General features: G+C 38.9%; 1 protein-coding gene across 1 annotated transcript in view; it reads right to left on the bottom strand.

The window, feature by feature from the left end:
- The window catches only part of adgrl3.1 (adhesion G protein-coupled receptor L3.1), a 168895-nt gene that overhangs the window by 15164 nt on the left and 133754 nt on the right, over window positions 1-19977 (bottom strand). Inside the window, exons 16-19 of the mRNA XM_088419286.1 lie at window positions 18381-18590; window positions 11393-11613; window positions 7226-7292; window positions 5251-5342 (exon numbers count right to left, since the gene is read on the bottom strand). Coding sequence (XP_088275412.1) covers window positions 5251-5342; window positions 7226-7292; window positions 11393-11613; window positions 18381-18590 — 590 coding nt within the window. The remainder of the gene's footprint in view (window positions 1-5250; window positions 5343-7225; window positions 7293-11392; window positions 11614-18380; window positions 18591-19977) is intronic.

Genomic DNA, 19977 nt, shown 5'->3' with positions numbered 1-19977 from the left:
GACTGATGTGGTTTTACGTCACGTGATTTCTTTCTTAATATTTTAATCCATATTATCTATGTCGAGCAAAAAAAGAGAGTGGTCGGCCTTGAGTTTTTTTTTTTATGCCATTTGCTGCTAGCAACCCTTTTTGAGGATCCTGAAATAAAAACTGAAAAAAGAAAGGCAAAAGCTTTTTCTGTAAAAACCACATTAGAGTGGCACTTTCTGAGGTGAAGCCACGTATATCTGAACTGCTCTCTCAAAAGCAACAGCAGAAGTAATACTGTTTCGCTATATAATTTGTTGTGAGTTGATTTGTTTATTAAACAAAAACAAACAAGCAAAAAAAAAACATACATATATCTTGAATTTGAAAAAATAATATTTTATTTTTCACTTAAGAAGGGTTTGACGAATGCACATATGGAACTGGTAGGGTTCAGTGTCTCCAACAATTTTAAGCACCACTGTTATAGAGCAAAATGTTACATTTAGGGGTGTCAGATTGACAGATTAATTGCAATCAATTAAATATAGTCATCGCGAAAGTGTTATTTTTTTTCATCATGACTTGTTAATCCAATTTTTCATCAAGGAAAGCAATTTTATGCTTTTTGTATGTTGATTTATATTTGTATGCATCAGGCTGCTTGTGCTTAAATTGTTGAGTATTGAAAACAAAGGTCACACTCTTAAATGGACTGATTTATGAATGATAGGCTGTCGTTGTATTTGGTGGGATCTTATAGGGTATTGTTGTGGGTGGGAGGATAAGTTAAGAAGAAGAAAAAACGTGAAAAATGGAAGTGCGTGTGAGAGTTGTCAATCTGATTAATGTTAAATTCAACTAAAAAAAACAAAAAACAAAAAACATCCAAAGGCAGAGTGATGGAGTATGAAGTTTTTGTCTGAAGAACCTTGCTTACCACCGAAGCAGCTGTTATGGAAAATAAGTATTCCTCATTATATTTTGTTGTTGAGTGAGCAACTGCTTTTGAAACAAAGATGCTTTCAATTGACATACATGATTACGTCTGAGTGGAACTCACTTATCTGTCAAGGTCTAGCCACACAGACTTCTCATGTAGGTTAAGTGAAAGGTTCCTTTTTAAAAAGCAGGTGGTCACTAAACAACAAAATGTGAATGCTTTTGATTTTTCATTACATAGCTCAAGTTTAGCCTACCACATAAATGCAAAGCCCTCAGAGGCTGCAACAGCAAACAATAGCAATAAGATGTGACTGTAGCGAGCCATAGCAAAGCTCTTTGACAAAGTAAACTCGAGAACACCCCACACCGCCATTGAGATGGACAGGAGGGACAAAAGTTTATTTTAATGTTAATGTTTTCTAATTATTTGGTGACTGACAAAGGAAAACACCACCACCATTCCTTCTGATGGCCCAAAAAATGACTGGAGACATTCATTTTGTTGTTGTATATCAATCTTTTGATCTGCAGCAAAAGCACAAAACTGATAAAAGATTTTTTTTTTCTTCAGAAGTTTTATATGCATAGTAACACCACACAATGAAATTTGTATAATGTTCACGCCACTAATTAGATCAATTACATATCTTAATTAATCAATTTTTTATTCACTTTACAGCACAGGTTACTTTGCAGTTTGGTCTTCTTTGCCTGCTGAAAATAGTGCTCTGTTCTTTGATGCAAATGTGCAAAATTAACATGGTAATTTTGCAAATTGGGACTCACAGTTGGGAATTGTGTGAGGTTAGTTTTTCTTAAAGGTCTTACTCCAAAACTTGCTAACGTCGTCATCAGAATTTTGCTAGTTAAAATAGCATACTGTGAGTGTGTTTAAAAGTTCGAGCCCCCAAAAAAACCCAGCAAGTTACATTCTCCCTATGAAGAGATATAATGGGCAGTAGATTGGGGGACACATCGACCATCAGAAAGTGCCATTTCTTTACAAAGGTCACAATTTCTGGTCCACTTCAGCTTAGATAATGGCCTCTAATGCAATTGGCTGACTGGGCAGTGATCACCTCTCATGGAAATGATCGAGACGCATGAAGGAGGGGAGATATAGGAAAGGATATTAGCAAGATATTAGGAGTCAGGAGGAAGGAGGAAAAAGAAAAGAGGAGAGTAAGTGAGTGCGACCGGGGTGATTGATTTGATGTTGCCCTCTGTGGCACCATTCAGCCGAGACATAAGCGCCAATAAAGCCCGTCTGCCGACCCTCTCCAATAAAGGAGCACACTCATCCCTCTTCTCCTTCCTTCTGGGCCCCCTCTCTTCCCCAATGGTTCTCCCTTAAGAAAGCCTCTCAGCTGCTTCCCCTCGCTCACATCTTACCATTGTAACATTTCAACAGCACATTGGGCAAGTTATATGGGTCAAAGAAACAGCTCACAAATGTCACACGCGTTCAAGTAATTCATATTCCAGGGAGATGAGTAGACACAACTGGGTCTATTAAGGAAGGAGAGCGAATGTAGGGCTGTTTCTACGGACAAGACGACAGGCAAACCAATCAAAATGTCTGTGTGGAGATGTCGGGGAATCTTGATCGGAGAAAGGCCTTACCAAAGACAACCAACGTATGAGGTCTTGAAATTAAAGAGACAAAGGAAACAAACAGAAATGAGACAGAAAGGGCACAATTATGATTAACAAGGACATGAGACATGACTAATAAAGCCAACTCGATTACAATCTATTCAACCTTCAGCGTATTCGGAGAAAGAGGAGACGGCATCAAAAAAGAGAAAACGGGCAAGGGGGCGGGTGGGAGATCCAAAAGTGTCACATTCTTTAAAGTGCTCTTTGATTTTAATCTATCATCGGGCCTTTTGATTACATCTCCCTGAAAGGCATTGAAGGAAAGATCATGCGGTTTCTCCTTAATTCTTGAAATGCTCCAAAAGAGACGGCGGCACTGGTGTTTATAAGAAACAACAAATGATCAGACCATCTCGTGATTGACTTTAAACATTGTGCGCCGCACGGCGACAGGGCACCCGCCACTGAGCTGCGGCATATTGTTCAAATTAGACTGAAGCTTTTTGTCTCGCACGTCGGCGGAATGAGAAAATAACACAGCCGTGATTAGTTAGCGGCAGACAGAGACACGGCGTTCATTGGAAATGAAGATGTATTTCCAACCAACACTCTCAGAGGGTCATATACAGACAATAATGACGTGACTTTCAATAAGAGCCCTCTTGAGATGATGTCAGACAGAAATGAGTTGTGTTTCATGCAAACATGCTGAATTAAAGAAAGACAATGGGTATTAGATCGGAGAGAACAGTCACACATTCAGACATATCTCCCTTTGGGTTTGTACAGTGAATGTGGAGCCAGAATCCGGATAACTTTGCTGAGCACACACATACAAACAGGTCAAATGAAGCTCAGAGCAAAAATGTAGCAATGTGGAGGATGGTCTACTCTTTCCGCTTTTTTCCAAAGACGCATTCAAAAATATGCATATACCTGGACAATTAAATGTTTTCATTTAAATGTGTTTTATTTTTTTTTGTTTTTTGGCAAAACTCAGGCACAGAAATAGCTTTGATAGTTAGCATTATTCTCTTAAGGTTTGAAATAAGTACATTTTGGAATTTGCGCCTCAGATAAACACATGGAATCGCAAAACTCAGACTGAAATGCCTGTCGATGATTCCAAATACTTCATGAACAATAGTTGATTTTCTTCAAGAGTGCCGGGTTTTGTTCGACTTCCAGAAGAAAACACAGCTGAACACATGGTAAATGACCATTTAGTGGAAGCACAAGTCTCACAAATTTGGGCTGTTGCCACAATATTAAGCGAGGCATGGTGAAAAGTCAGTCAAAAATATTCTGTGGTGGCTAGCTTATGATTCCTCATCAGCGTTCTTTGGCAATGACATTTGTCAGTCCCAAGTAGAAAACATTTTTAGACAATGGATGTGTGCTCACTTTATCATCATTCAAGCAATAAATTGTTCCACTTGAGATTGGACGATGAAAGTTGCAGTTACGCTGTCTCAAAGAAGTAGTCTATTTTAGGAATTGCTCCTGAGCAATATACATCTTTGTGGCAGTGAATAAGGTACATCTCTGATCATTCTCACCAAAGGTTGTTGTAGAAAGATGAGAACTCTGGCTAAATGCTAAAATAATATAAGATTGACAAGGTCAGCTTGATCACAGTTGAATTTAAGAGCTTGTGATTTCAAAAGACATCTGGCTGGAACCATGTTTAATCCAACATTGAAAAGCAATATTTCAGGCAATTTAATAAGAGTTTGGTCCCTGGGGAAAAAAAACAAAACAAAAACAAATCATGCTTGCTAATTAGAACCTGCAAATGAGTTACTGTACTTTGTGTGTCAACAAGGAAGGATTCCCATAGGCTTAAAATAATGTAAATACGTATATGAAATATATACAGTACTATAATGCCTTTTCTTTATTTCGAATTGAGTTTTAAAAATCATTTAAAAAATGATTATATATATATATATATATATATATATATATATATATATATATATATATATATATATATATATATATATATATATATGTACATATATGTATATATGAGGCCATGGTTGTTAAGAACACATACGTTTTTGAAATTTATAAACAAATGACGTATTCATTTGTTTGTATTCACGTATTCATTCGTGTCACTTTAAGCTTAAATAAATACTGTACCTCATATAAATAAATACCTGATATCATGACTTATTACTAAATTGTTAAAGCAGATTTGATTATCTTGTTGCGTTGGTGAATTGGATTGGTCACAAGTAAAAATAATGGTGGAAAACTTTTGATTTGCTTGTGTACTGAATGTGGAGGCTGATGGGTGCAGATTAAAAAAAAAAAAAAATTGACTTGCAATATGTTGCACTTTGTGTAAAAGTAGTGATTTTATTTTTTTGCCTCCATGGTGTTGCTGGGCAACAGCAACAGGTCTAGATGTTACACATGTGAAGCTACTTGCTTCAATAAGTCCACTTTATGGATCAAACAGGGAATACATAATGTGTTGATGGGCTTTCAAGCCATGGCTAGGTGGATTTCAGAATGGTGCACGGACAGCCTTTTCTTCTTTCCTTCTCTTTTTTTCATAGAACTAAAAGTACAGTACCCGCAGTTCTTGCATTTTACACTTCAGATATCTCAAATGTGTTATCTCATTATCTAAAAAAGAAAGAAAAGTACTGTAATAATGATGTCCCTTATCTTTACGCACACGAGTGTGCACCATCAGCAAATAAGAGAACCGAATGTACACTTACTTGATGTTGTCCAGACATCCAGAATCCGGTTTGAGGATGGCAGTATGGTGGAACATCTTATACAGAGCAATGCCAAGAAAGATGACGTTGAGCTGAAAGACACAGTCAGATATCAGTTGGTTCTTTGTCTCAAACACACAATTCACACTCGAGGAAGTCCAAGTTTGGTCACACCGTTTCAGTACAATTCACTTAATGAGTTGAAAGCAACCTAACACCCATTAGTGATTATACCCATTCAGGATCACCGTTAGAGGACACAGCCGAGGATCGCCCTTACAGTTGGTGTTTAATCAAGACATTTCTTTGAGGCTGTCTGTTATCGGTGAGTGTAAAGTCTGCACACTAGACTGCCCTCTCGTATAATCTTGATCAGATGAGCCAGGGAAGGCAGCGGCAGTAGGCTGAATTCAAGACAGGCACAGAGCACAGCAGTGTGCATTCTGCCATCATTTAATTGGGAACATAGCCCGTTGTTCTCATTCTGTTTATGTGCGCATTTCGTATTTTCCACATCTGACAAAAGCTACAACTCTATTTCCAAAGCTTTGTATGCCTCAAAGTACCTTTAAAAAGTGTCACCTGACAGATTATGAAGGGGCAATAACAGTCACACCTTAGCCATGTCACATTGCACTTTGCTGGCACTTTATTGAAGAAGATGCAGGAGATTTCATATTTTGTGGTTGCAGGCTTTTGTTCAGTGATTGTTAGAAGACAGGTTTGTTGTTGCATGTAGGCGCCTCGAGATAATGAGTTTGATAAAGCTTCTCCAGTGAAGTGTACAATTACGGAAACCAGCGGAGACACATTACAGCCATCCATCTATTTTCAACAGCTTATCCTGTTAAGGGCCGCAGGGACCCGAAGCCCATCACAGCTGGCCGTGGTCAAAAAGGCAGCCTATCCAGCATTTTCCCGAGGGCTCTGAAGTAGAAACAATTATAGGCGCGACTTCCTGCGCCGCACCGGATACAGTAGTGAGCCGTTTGTTACCCTGAAGCGCTTTATTTGAAGATTTTCGATCATAAACTCTCATAGCATTCAAAAATGTCTTGCACAGCTTGAGAATGTTGTGGGCGGTTGTTCTAACAAGCAGAAGCAGTTGAACCTGTGGCTACCAGAGCTATCCGGGACGAAGAGACAGAATGTTGCTGTGAGACTTGGTACTGAAGAAGTAGGCCAAAAATCTTTATTTGAAAAGATCACCTAAAGCCGCAAAGCCATCACAAACCTTTGCATTTTAGTCTGTGAGTGATTATTGTGCCATTTGATGACCCAATAAAAAAGAAGGAGACAAACCTTTACAAAAAAAAAAACTTAAAATACCACTATAGCCCATTATAATGGCGGCTCGTTTAAGAGTTGAATATTTTCGCGCTTCTCTAGATCATATCATGAGCTTACTACCGCCGATGAGAAATGACTACAGTAGCAGAAAGGAAGAAAATACTTTCTCTGTATCATAAAGTTTTCTTTTTCAGCTGTTGCCCTCCTCCTCCGCCACCCCTTTTGCTTTGGAACATCGCCGCACTCGAAATGATTTACATGTAAAACACGATTCATAATACGACAAAAAAAATCATGATATGACAGCCATTCCAAATTGCAATGATTTAAAAAAACAAAATATAACGAAAGCAAGGCTCCTCAAAGTCAATACGTGATATATTGTAAATGAAGGTTGTATTGCATCACTGTAAATTGATGTATTGATATTATTGCCCAGTCCTCATAAACGAAAACCTTTTTTTGCCCTATGGCACACAGTGTATTTTGCTGGCCAAAAATGTGAGAGTTAATCCACATATAGAGATATTTTAAATTGGCTCATTTAGATACAAATGAGATACTCGGGGGGAAACCAAGGCGAAGATTTGGCAACAGTTCCACATAACTTGCACATACAATATGGCAGCCAAGCCAAGTGTGCTGAGATTGAGCATGCGTGTGCGAGTGCGTGTTTGTATCTCACCATTATGATGAGTGTAGCAGGGCCTATAAAGCTCCAGATAAAGTATGTATCCAGTCTCAGCCAGCACCTAAAGAGAGAGGAAAGATGCAGGGGGATTAAAACATGTCTCAGAGGGATGCTGGCTGGAAAAGATTTACCAGCAGATGACAGCTTCTGCATCACACAAATACACACAAACACACACACACACGCTCTGGAGAGAAGGGGAACAAGTTATTTACATGACTTTCAAATGCATCATGATCGAGGTGTAGGACAAAAGGAATTGGTAGAAATACAGGTATGACGGAGTGAAAGCGAGAAAGCACATGGCTCAAACATACATCACTGCATTGAAAGTGAGATGGCGAGAGATGATCACCTGTGATAAATACATCTTTACTACCCCCAAGATCATGCATACTGTATATGACACCACCACATGATGGGATGGCGAAACATATAACATAATGTGTTCATGTGAATGCAGAGATATGACTTGGACTATTTATAGAGACTGGGGTGAGAGTAATGTGGAGAACAGAGGGGCATGCACGCCTATACTCTATGCACATATACACAGTTTGCAGAAGTACACAAAACATAACATCAATTTCCATCATAGAAGAACTCATTCAATTGTGTTGGGTCAGATCTGTGGTTCTCAATTTTGGGGTTTTCGGGTAATAGCTCTGAAGTTCCTCAAAATAAATTAGCCCTTAACAATTATTTTATTTTATGATCAAAAAAAAAATGTATACATGTATATGAAGACTGCAGCCTAAACAAACAAACCAATTAGGTTGAAGCAAACAATTATTTTGAAATTGTATTAATCTGTTTATTTCATTTTCTAAATCAAAACATGCTTTCATTTTGATCGCTGCATTTCTTCATCGCTTCTGTCACCACATATTGCTTTTGCCCTTTTTTCACAACTCCTAAATTCACAGTATTATGCCTATGTTGTTACCACTAAACTTTCCTCATTTGAGGCAAGCGCAGGAAGAAAGAGTGTAGCTTCCACTGAGGGGGTTCACACCTCCACGCTTAAAAACTTTCACAGGAGCAAAATGGCCGACTGATTCACAGCCAGTTGCTTTTGAATTATTAATCTTTCAATTTCCACCACATTAGAGCGCTCTTCCATTACGGGGGCCCCGCACTGTGTCACTGTATATTCCGCCATGGCCTCCTGCGTCAAGTCATTGCTCCCAACCTTCATTATGAGACATGAATGAGATTTGGGGCGCAGTAGGGGGCGTTGTATTATATTTTTGTTCAAAATGGCAAGAAGCAGTGCCATTTTCAAAAGCTGTGGTTGATAAATGAGTCACATAACTCATGTTTTGCGACTGCAAATGGTACTTTACTATTACCATTAGCTGGATTTATTTGTTCAATCAATCAGATTTACATGTAGAGGCACTGGTTGTTTATGTAAACTAATTGGCCACAAAGTTAGGCACACCAACACAATGTGGTGTGAGGTATATCAAAACATGCATTGTAGGTATATTGTACACTTCAAATTGGCCTTAGGTGTGTTTGTGAGTGTGTATTGTTATTGGTCTTTATGTACCCACGGCCCTAGTGAGGATAAGCGGCTAAGAACAATGATGAATGAATGTAATTGAAGTATTTCACATCCTTCCATTTTCTATAGCCGCTTATGCTCAAAAAGGTCGCAGGCTTGCTGGCGCCTATCCCATCTGGCTTCAGGCGGCCAATTGCAGGGCACACAGGGACCAACAACTATTCACGCTCTCAATCACATCTAAGGACAATTTAGTATGTCCAACACACAGCCGGATTGCCCGGAGGGAACCCCTGCGGGCTCGGGGAGAACATGCAAAATCCACGCAGGATAGCCGGAGCCAGGTGGATTTGATCTCAGGTCCCTGAACTGTGAGGTGGTCCCTGAACTGTGAGGTGGACGTGCTCAACAGTTCGCCACCGACAAAGCACAAAGTAAATACTGCAAATAAGGAACCAAGCAAACATTCCTTTAACTCTATCAAATAAACGGTCAGTGAATTGTACAAAGCTAATTTGTCAGCACTAATTAAACACTTAGCTTTATTTTCATGAAATAATCAGACAGTTCTATATGATTATTGACACTGTCAAGCAATTTTAACGTGGAAAAAAAAAGATTATTTTGGCTCAGGCCAAGGTGGATTTGGAAGATGAATCGCTGTTTTTGATTTGGTTTGATGCTCACGTGAATGATAAATTGAAAGCTTTAAATGTTTTATTAGTATTAATGATTAATGATTAATGCTTTTAATGATTTTCAGACTTGCTGGTTTCGTGACAACACTGAGGTTTATTGTGCTATTTTAGTCTTTTTGCTCGGCAACAAAACTAATTGTCTGAAAAGAGCTCTGTCAGCTGGTCCACAAAAGTACATAGAGTGAACATCCATCTCGAGCCCAGCATGCAGATTCATATTTTATTGATTATCCGGGAATGAAATATTGAGCTAAGTGGCATTGGTGCACCTTCAACATCAGACAACCCTAGCTCACTTGCCCAACTTCCACGGAGTGACGCGCAGCTCGTGGAAAGCTGAACTTTACAAAGAGTCTCTCGAGCAGCCGAGTGAAAATGTAAATCATTTAGCAGCTTGATTATGTGCAGTCATATTGTTCACTGCCTGGGTGGAAGCATTTATTTATAAGGCACCCGGGCAAAAGATTTTAAATGTTTAACATAAACGTGTTAGGTTAAAAAATGAAACATTCATGCAGACTCCTTATATTTTGCGGCGCATCATTACCCAATACAAGCGTTGCCTTTTCAGTATGTCTTCACTATTCAATCAAAAGCATGCGTGTTCACATATGACCATTTTTCCGCAAAATGAGGGTTGTTATATAGATTGTAAAAAACCAAAATCAAGACACAACTCTAGGTACCACTACAGCCTATGGTATCCATTTAAAGAGCTGAAACACATGGATGCGTATGTTCCAGGTGAAAGCAGCTCTCCAAGCATCAACGTCAAATATCTGTCACCTCCCTATATATCATTCACCCGCGGAGGCCTGCTTGCAGTTCTTTACAAACATACTTTGCTTCCCTCGACCTGCTGCAAATCATGAGTAAAACAATGTAATCGTCCACCATGTCAATGACTACCAGTGTGCCTCAGTACAGCATTGAACGCAAATAAGTGAAATTGCTTAAATTGGCACAAAATGATGTCAGCTGTGTCCCCACTCACAATGGCGTAAAACTGCCTTTTTAATACATCATAGCATACCCGCTTACATGGGTGCTCAAAGTTCTGGGCATGAACATAGAGGCAATTGTGTTCATAAACACACACACTTACTTGAAACGCGTAGTTGGCTTTGTAAAGTGTTTAAAAATTCCAAAATGCTAAATTATCTTTCAATTACAATAGAGTAATTTTATTCCAGTAAGTTATTGGAAACATTATTTCTGGATTGAGTATTTTTGGTTTGTCTACTGAACTTTTTTCTTGATTGCATCATTGATGTTTTTATTTGCGCATCTCTGTCAGTTTTTGACATGGTAAACATTGTTGAAATGACAAAAATGTTTTCTTTTATTTAGAATATAGGAATACATTTTAATGCTCTATAAACAGCGCGCAAGTATCCCATCGTTGAGTAGCTTTTTCTTAAATTTTGTGATTTCACATGATAAACTCTTAATGTTGAGTACACGTTAATGTAACCTCATGGCTATTGAGTGCATGAGCATCTGTGAATAAAACGGTGACCTCATTTCTCAGGCACAGGTCACACGTTCAATCTTTCATGAGATTGACTCTTGCACGTGGTGCATGCATATGCTCGGTACGAATGAGGTGTCGGCCGCCTTCTCTCTAGGATTCAGTCAAGCATGAATTAGCATGTCGTCACGTACGTTGACGACAGCACACTCCCTCTCGGGAATAAATCTGCTGCACACAAAGAAGCCAAGCTTTCTATTCACACCCTTTCAATATTCCCACATTGTTGTACTCCCGTAGGCAGTCTCACTTCTCTCTGCCCCTATTCCGCCATCCTTCACTGCGTCTTCCCTATCTCAGCCTCTCTGTAGTGACACTTCTCATGTGCTTGTAGAGTCCAGTGCCACAGCCAAAACGACAGCAGGCACACTCCCTCCATCCCATCCTTCCTTCACACCCCCTTAGCCCTCCGTATCGCTTACACTCGGTCGGTGCCGTAGCTCCTGTAGTCCACTGCGGCGGAGACGGCCACTATGACAGCAGGCACGCCATATCCTGCCAGGTAGAAGTACTTAGTCCGGGAGTGTTCGCTCTCAAACACCTCCACCAGCATGATGTATAGCTGCACCCCTTCCAGGAACATCCAAGTGAAGGCTGCCAAAAAGAAGAAATGGAGCAGGGCTGCAAAGACTGCGCAGGCAATCTGGTGAAGAAAAAGACGAGAGGATTTCATTTTAAAAAAAAGCTTGACAGCACTTATATAATATTCAAACTGATGGCTTTACAGTCTTTTACCAAGTTTAAAAAGGCAAAACAACTTTGCCTGTGACTCATATCACAATAATTTATCATATTCAAACAAGGAGGGTTTGCAAATTGAGTTGTCAATTGTGGAATTGATAGGATGGTTGAACGTAGGCTAAATAGAAAAACAGCACACTCCAAGTCATCACATATTATAATGACAATTACAGACTACGAAATCACTTCAAGAATGCGCTAATAGTCGAGCCGTTCCTCAACGTCAACTCCCCGATGAAGACCAGTGAAAAAATCTAAGTGACAAGCTGGCGCCGCAGCTGCTGATTTACACTTGATGATGAGGCAAGCACACCAAAAGGGGTCTGTGAGGCTGAGAGGCAAATTTATATCTGTTGATGCTGAAGAGGAAAAGAATGAGTGAAAAGGTCTGACCATATTATCAGCAGACAAGAAAGGCAGAAATGACTTCAGCTAATACACATGTACATGTGACAATAATTCTCTACAATCTTAAGTAGTACAGTTTGTGTTGAAATGAAAATGGAAAGATGTATGGATTTCATTGTGGTAACAAATGATTAACATTCAAAGGCGAAACTACAAATGCTAAGCATTATATTATCGTCCATTTTCTACACAGCTTATTCTCATAGAGGTCAAGGGTGAGCAGCAACATTATTCAACTGACTTTTTGTGAGAGGCTTGACTGAAGGGCATCGCAGGACAGCATTATATTATGTTTTTCCAGCAATAGGAGTGCAGTCCCTGACAACTGGCTAGTCTTCAAATGATTATACCATTGCAAAATGACAATCTTAATAGGGCTAATTCCAGAATTAAAGTTCAAGGAAGATGGACCTGGTTTGTTTCTCTTAATGTGCAGTAATGTGTCTTTCAACCTAGTGCACCAATGTGCCCTATGGATGGAAGTTTGCAAAATTAAACCTTTTCATTCACACTGTGCCTTGAAAAGCACGGAAATGATCATTTCAAAGCCATTACAGTTACGGTAATGAAGGAGTAAGAGCATACTTTTTAAAGTGAATAATCTTAACTTAAACTTTTCTCCCTTGCAATCATACAGCAATCAAAGAATAATTATTCTTGAAGTCATAAAAGTATAACAAGAAAAGCATTACGTTTGCATCAATATGAGCAAAGCAGTGATGCTCTCTGAAAATGACTGAAAATGTGATTTCTGCAAGACACTGCTATGTTTTAATAAAGTTGATAAAAATCAGGTAGCTGCAAAAACGGCCAAAGCGTGAAGGCATACTGCACTAGAACTTTTTTTGACACAAATCACCATGTACAACATTTTATAGAGAAACTCGCAGTAAGCCCAGGATGTCATGAAGTCAAGAGATTTTAAGACACATGTGAATATATTGTAACAATGTATCTATTTCTATTATTGAATTAAAAACTGCACACAATTATTGTAAAAAGGACTGCAAAAAATGGCACTACCTATGCAAAGCCATGGTTAAATGCTGCCACAGAAATGATTAATGCATGTATATCATACTGCGGTCGCCAGCATAACCTGACAGATGATAAAGATGTAAAATGAATTGGAGAGGCAGATATGACATTTAAAGAGCCCTATGAGAGAGACTATCTGGCAGATATATACAGAATATATATAATGAAAAGAAAAAGACAGCAGCACAGATGAGCACTTGGAAAATGAAAAGAGAAGCATCAAGCTTAAAACAGCATTAACAATTGAGGCAATAGGGCAGGAAGAATAAAGTACTGCTTAAGAAAAGAGGCAGAGGGAAAAATGATCTGTGCAATTTGGGCCATCATTTCTATGGCGATCTAAAGAGCCGTTGAATGAAAACGCTCAAAGTGTGACTTTTTAGACTGAAAGCGCTTGCAGAGGGAGACAATTACCTCATGTCTGTCAGACAATGAGTTTAGGGAGCCTGGGAGTCGCTCATTTCCATTTCTAACGACGGCACGTTTTGCCTTACACGCGCAAAGACACACACACGCACACACAGGTGTAAAATAAAAGGATGTGCTGCTTATGCAGAGTCATTCGGCTTCCCTGATGGATTTACTGGCTTAACCAGCTACAAGCTAAGTGACGCTGAAGATGTTAATGGAGGTCACGAGTAGCCACCGGTAATTAACGGGAGAGTGGTTTGCACACGCACGGCGCCTAGCGTGTATAGAAAGACACATGATTCCTTCCGCACAGCCAGAGAAGCGCATAACTCCAAAAAACATTGTTCCTATCACTGGCATTGACACTGGACACTTGGTGAGAAGCAAAGCTACTCTGTGGAGATTATGAAGAATGCAGCCAGACGGTGCACAAGACAGGTGGTCCATCATAAAATGTTTCTAAAGCACAGAACTATGCTACCTCCACAAAGCTGGAGAAAAACATTCCACGGTCGGGTGGCTTTGCTTGGAGGAATTAGTCAGGATTTTGTGCAAACAGTTTCTTTGAGTCACAGTTCTATCCAACATTTGCGCCACTGGTAAGAGCAGCTGCTTTTTTGTCAACAATATCAATGTTTTTTCCATGACAATAAGAGAGGAGAAGCAAAAGAGCAGAAGTAATACGGTAATTAATTATTCATTACAATTATTATTATTATACAATTATTACATTGAACATAAAGGTTGCAGTGGGTAATCTGTCAGACATTTAAATGCATGCTCTCCATGTCAATTATTTCATGGACATTTTGAAAATGATCGTGGGCTAGTGGATCGGACAGAAGGAGAGCTGCGCCAACATGGGAATGGTCATAGTAGCTGACGCATTGACTTCCACTAGTCAATCGATGAGGCTTCTTTTATTCCCTCTCAATGTAACTGCACTGTGAAGTGCACTTGGAGACCGCCATGCAGCACTGATCATAGCTATACCACCCAGCAGCATGATTTAAAACATATAATACTATGATTGAGATGGTTTGCCTCCTGTTTACATATTTATGAATGAAACACATTGTGGTGGACCAGCTGTCTAATTTGTGTTGGTGTTACGTGTGGTTTGATCTGGCGTAAAGATTGAATTGAATTTTTGCCACCAAATTGTCAATCTGCCAGATATATCTGTCAGATACTCCTTCAGTTGCGAATGACAGGCCTGCTTGGTAGTAGTGTTGTCAGAAGTGAGTGATTTGTTCAATAAAACACATCTTTTGACGGAATGTGAGCGAATAGGTCACATACATTTAGTTAAAGTAAATATATATAAATAATGTATGGATGCACACGTATGTATCGTGCACCAGAAACATCACAGCTAAAATAAGAAAAAAATAACATTAATAACATCCATGATAATAATAATAATGATACATCAAAAGCAGAAATTTGAAGAACAGTAAGAAGATGGTGAGCTTAAGCATCTGGTGGGTGTCACATTTGAAGCACTTCTATATGTCGAATTTTTCGGTTAGCTCAAATTTAAGACATTTCCAACTCGTACATATATACATACATACATATATGTGTGTGTGTGTGTGTGTGTGTGTGTGTGTATATATATATATATATATATATATATATATATATATATATATATATATATATATATATATATATATATATATATATATATATATATATATATATATATATATATATATATATATATAAATGGTAACTGGTGTAATAAAAGGTTTGCCAGTTGCTATTGAGTTGTTGGACCATTTACTGTAAACTTTCTTACTGCGCTGCTTTTTTTTCTAGTCTAGACAGACAATTGCATTTTTTTAAATCTATAAATGTATTTTTTAATTATGTCTTGAAAATAAAACTCAATCAGACTATGTCAAAACTTGAATTTTCTAAACTAGTCTCAAAACATTTTTGAAAATACATACGTACCAAAATAAATGGAACTTTACTGAGTGTGCAGTCATTGCAGGTTTCGTTGAAGAGTCCCAAGGTGAATTCATTGAACTACAAGTCAATGTGTCTGGTTTTGTGCCACTGCATGCTTGATATGTGGATGCAGCATGCTAAATAAACTCCTTCATTTAAAACAATGCTGTTTGCTCCTAAGCCTCACTGCACTCGGAGGAGATAACATTGCAATCATGTTGGTTGCTCTGCGTTTTTATAGAAAACAGTTGATATTTTCTATGTTTTCAGTTAGTAGATACGTGACTAAAAAACACAGGGAATGTAGTTTTACAGCATACACTAGCTGATCCATGGCTTTAGTTTATGAGTCAGCAAGCAGGATTTTTTTTAACTTTCTCTGCAGCAGTAATAAGAAACAAAATACTGTATATATGGTATAATTAGATTTTGAGAAAACACACTAAATTGACTGAGTTTGTTTGACTTGCCAAATTAACCTACAATCTAATTGCAAGCGTCCAAATCATAATGAAAGATTGTTTTCATCCAGAAATTATTGGAATCATGTCAGACTGGTCAATTGAGATTAGCGGAGGGTCTGGCCAGCCTTGGCTGCCGCTAATCAACTGAAAGCACTGCATCAGTGAGCATGATGAATACGACCAAGACCATGAAAGGACTCACACTTCACACTGACACAGTGACCTAGAATAAAAACTGTTCGATACTATACTGTATTATATGTTGCATTATTGGATATGAACCCAGATATGAATTTCAGAGCTAATATGAATATAAAAAGAAGAGGTTGCTACTGTGTCAGCTCATTTACATATTATGTATTTACACCCCAAAGCATACTCAATTTACACAATAAAACTGCAGTGGCAAAATGTGCCCAGTTGAAGTCTGCATATTGAATGTGCCTGTATGGAGCAGCTTGTAAAATGTAGGTTGAACTGAAATTCGTGCATTAAAATCCTTGGCAGAATCAAATGGATTTTTGGATTAAGGGAAAACATGAAATATATTCATACTAACCTGAGGGTGAATGACTCATGCAAGAAAGTGAAGCAGGACTGAAGTAGCACATTATTAGAGATAAAGCCAATACATAGTCATGTGCACATACTCCAATATGAAATGTATAATATTTTTCAATCTATAAGTGACACAATATTGACATACTTTGGCAGATCCAGGGACTTTTACTTTTTGTATATATTAAAATATAATTATAATTCTTAGGCAATCATCAAAAAATGCTTGAACTGTTTGTTTTCCTTGTCCTGCCTGAAACGTTTTGACTCCAGCACTTTTTTTCTTATATATATATATATATATATATATATATATATATATATATATATATATATATATATATATATATATATATATATATATATATATATATATCAGCACTTCATAAGACAACTCTTTGGCAATTATTCTGTGAAATGAACAGTACATCAGGAATAAAGTGAAACTTGTATTTTCACTTTTTAATTTTAAGTTTGAGCTAACCCAGCCATCTTCCAGTAGTTCATTTATAAGGTGACGGTTTGAATCTTGCTGTGGTCTAAATGTCAAATGAAAACTAATGGTAGCTTTTGTAGCAGTTCTAGTCTGTTTCCTGCTACTATTATTCCCTAGAGTCAGGGTTGGCAACCTCCAATGCTCAAAGAGCTATTTTGACCTGGTTTCCATGGAAAAGCCAACACTGGGAGCCACCAACATTTTTGGACATCTGAAATGAAGATGTACGCATATCTTTTATTTTTTTTATATTTGAATTGAAGGTCGAAATAAAGGTTAAAAGTATGGGAACGTCCTATGCACAGTAATTTATAGATTAGAATCTTTTTGTTTTTGACGAAGGAAGACAGCATATGTCAGCCATATAAGATGCGTAATGACGTACAGCGGTGCATTTCTACGTCGGACGCATTCTTATGGTACTTACAATAAGTGGGCAAGCATGAGGGTGGAAGCAGGCAGAGTCAGTTGGGTGTAAGCAGCCAGACTGTGAGATGCTTACAGCAGCTCGTGTTAACGAAGGTTGTTACTGCACTATTTTAAATAAAAGAAGTGATCAGACTAACTTCATCCTTTTTCACACACAAGCATTAAGATGAGGTTTACTCTGTCTTAAGAATCTTGCAAGCTGATTGCCTGTCTCGCATTTCGTGCACCGTCGCTCTTAACATGTCCTCGGTGTCACCCCAATGTCCAATCGCACAAACTACAATGACTGAAATTCAAATACGCCACTTGTTACGCAGTCCACACCGTCGGTCTGATCCAAACATTATTCATTTTCTCAAGCCAAGCAGAGCTGCAACAACGCTTGCCGACCCCTGCCCGGATCAGCTTCACAAATATGGAGCAGAGGGTGAGGTGAAATTCCCCATGAGGGATTATTATGAGGTAACCTAATGAAAAAGGTTGGTCATTGATGACTACAATGTGACGCAGACTGGGGACACATTGCATGGACCCCCAGTGGGAATCTGACCATTGTTAATGATACTGTACAACCAAAAGGTCAGCTCAAATGATAGTTTTGAATAACATCAGCTCATTACATTTATAGAAAGTTTGGAACAATTTAGCTCAGGCCAAGATCCATTGTACACAAACCAATAATTACGCAGAACAGTGCAACAACAATAATATATTTCTATTGGTTGCATGCTAAATTACCAAACCCAACCCCGGATTGATGAATTCATTAATATGTGAAGTATTTGGTCCATATAATGCATATAACAGCAGTGCTTTCAGCAACACAGCAAAAAAAAAAGAAAGAAAGAAAAAGAAAGAAAAAAAAACCTACTGCCTGGTCCTAGCATATTGCATCTGTTTTCTCACCGGCTGGTCTGCTCTGTTGATTCCCACCAGGAATAGCGACTCAGCAATGAAGAGGCTGATGCAGAGGTTCTTATGGATGGTATTGCGGTCGCTTTGCAGCCCGCGGAAAAAGCAGAAGGTGAAGATGCAGATGAGCAGGCAGACCAGGGACAGCAGGATCCCCACCCAGGTGATTACATCCAGGAGCAGGTCATGGATGCTGTCCGCTTTCTGTGAACGACAACCGAGAAAATCACATATACTGCATATTTTACCAGCATATGAAAAAGTGACATGAAATGACCCTCCCCGGCGTGAATGATGGCAGTCTGGTTGTGTGTCATTGAGCGTTCCGAGTCATGGCGTTACACTGTGTCGCACAGGTGTTCCGGCTCTATCTATCAGTGTCTTGCGAGCTGGCAGGCTGATCTGTGTTCAACACAGCAGTGCTGTGATCGATATACTGCTCAAAGTCTCACGCTGCAGTCACATACGGCCGCCAAGTAAGCGAGCCCTGACAATGACCTCTCTTTGAAACAAAACTCGTCCTCTGGCTGAGAGGGCGTCTGTGTCCATATGCACAACAGCTGATTTTTAATGAAAGAAAGGACAATGATAAAATGATGCATTTTTTTCAATAAAACACACACACACCAAAAAACAATCTTTTTATTATAATATTTGCACCATTAAAACTGCATTTTTTTTCCCTAACAGTCGTTGGCCTTTATCCCATCGTGTAGTACAAGCAATAGAACTGGTTCATTTACAAATCAAATTCATCCTCACATGCACTTACTTGGTAATGTCAGTATTTTTTCATACTCCGCTAAGCTAAATTAGTGAAATTAATTCTATTCTATTCTATTCTATTCTATTCTATTCTATTCTATTCTATTCTATTCTATTCTATTCTATTCTATTCAACTGCCTTTAACAGTGTCAGGACCCCTGAATAAAATGAAAAGCAGAAATGCTTGTCCCATTTGTGCATGTGTTATATTCAGGGCGATGGAAGCGATCGCGCCCTGCGATTGGCTGGCAACCAGTTTAGGGTGTCCCCCTCCGACTGCCCGAAGCCAGCTGAGATAGACGCCAGCAAGCCTGCGACCCTTGTGAGGATATGCGGCTCTAGAAAATGGATGGATGAATGGATGGAAGAGATCGCCTTTCACCTCTGTCAACTCTGAGGTCGTCATCGTCACTGGTCACATGATCCCAAACACATGACCAACGCAACTCTCAAGTCGCCAACGACACCTGCTCTCAGGAGCAATAAGCCCAATGGCCCAATACCGATGACGCCTCAAATGTGTTGGATTTTACTGTATGTAGAGTACTGATGGCTTTCCTGACCGCAACATGATAGTTGGGCTATAGAGAAGTGGATTAAGTCATTTTAAGGGGGCAGTCAAGTTCATAATTTTCTTTGCAATACTGTAACTGTTTTATGGTCAACACTGAGTGGCAAATTGGCCTCCCACTGAAACTAGTGGGGGCACATTGAACATATTATTGTAGAGACCATTTTCAACATGACTCCCTCTTTAGATCTCATAGCTGAAGTACCAAATGCCACTGCTATCTCCGGTGTCTAGATTTTGTGTGTGTGCGTGCG

The sequence above is a fragment of the Hippichthys cyanospilos genome, chromosome 7 (genome assembly GCF_059441005.1).
Source record: "Hippichthys cyanospilos isolate Australia breed blue-spotted pipefish chromosome 7, RoL_Hcya_1.0, whole genome shotgun sequence".
NCBI lineage: Eukaryota > Metazoa > Chordata > Actinopteri > Syngnathiformes > Syngnathidae > Hippichthys > Hippichthys cyanospilos.
This window is presented reverse-complemented; position numbering and strand designations above follow the sequence as displayed.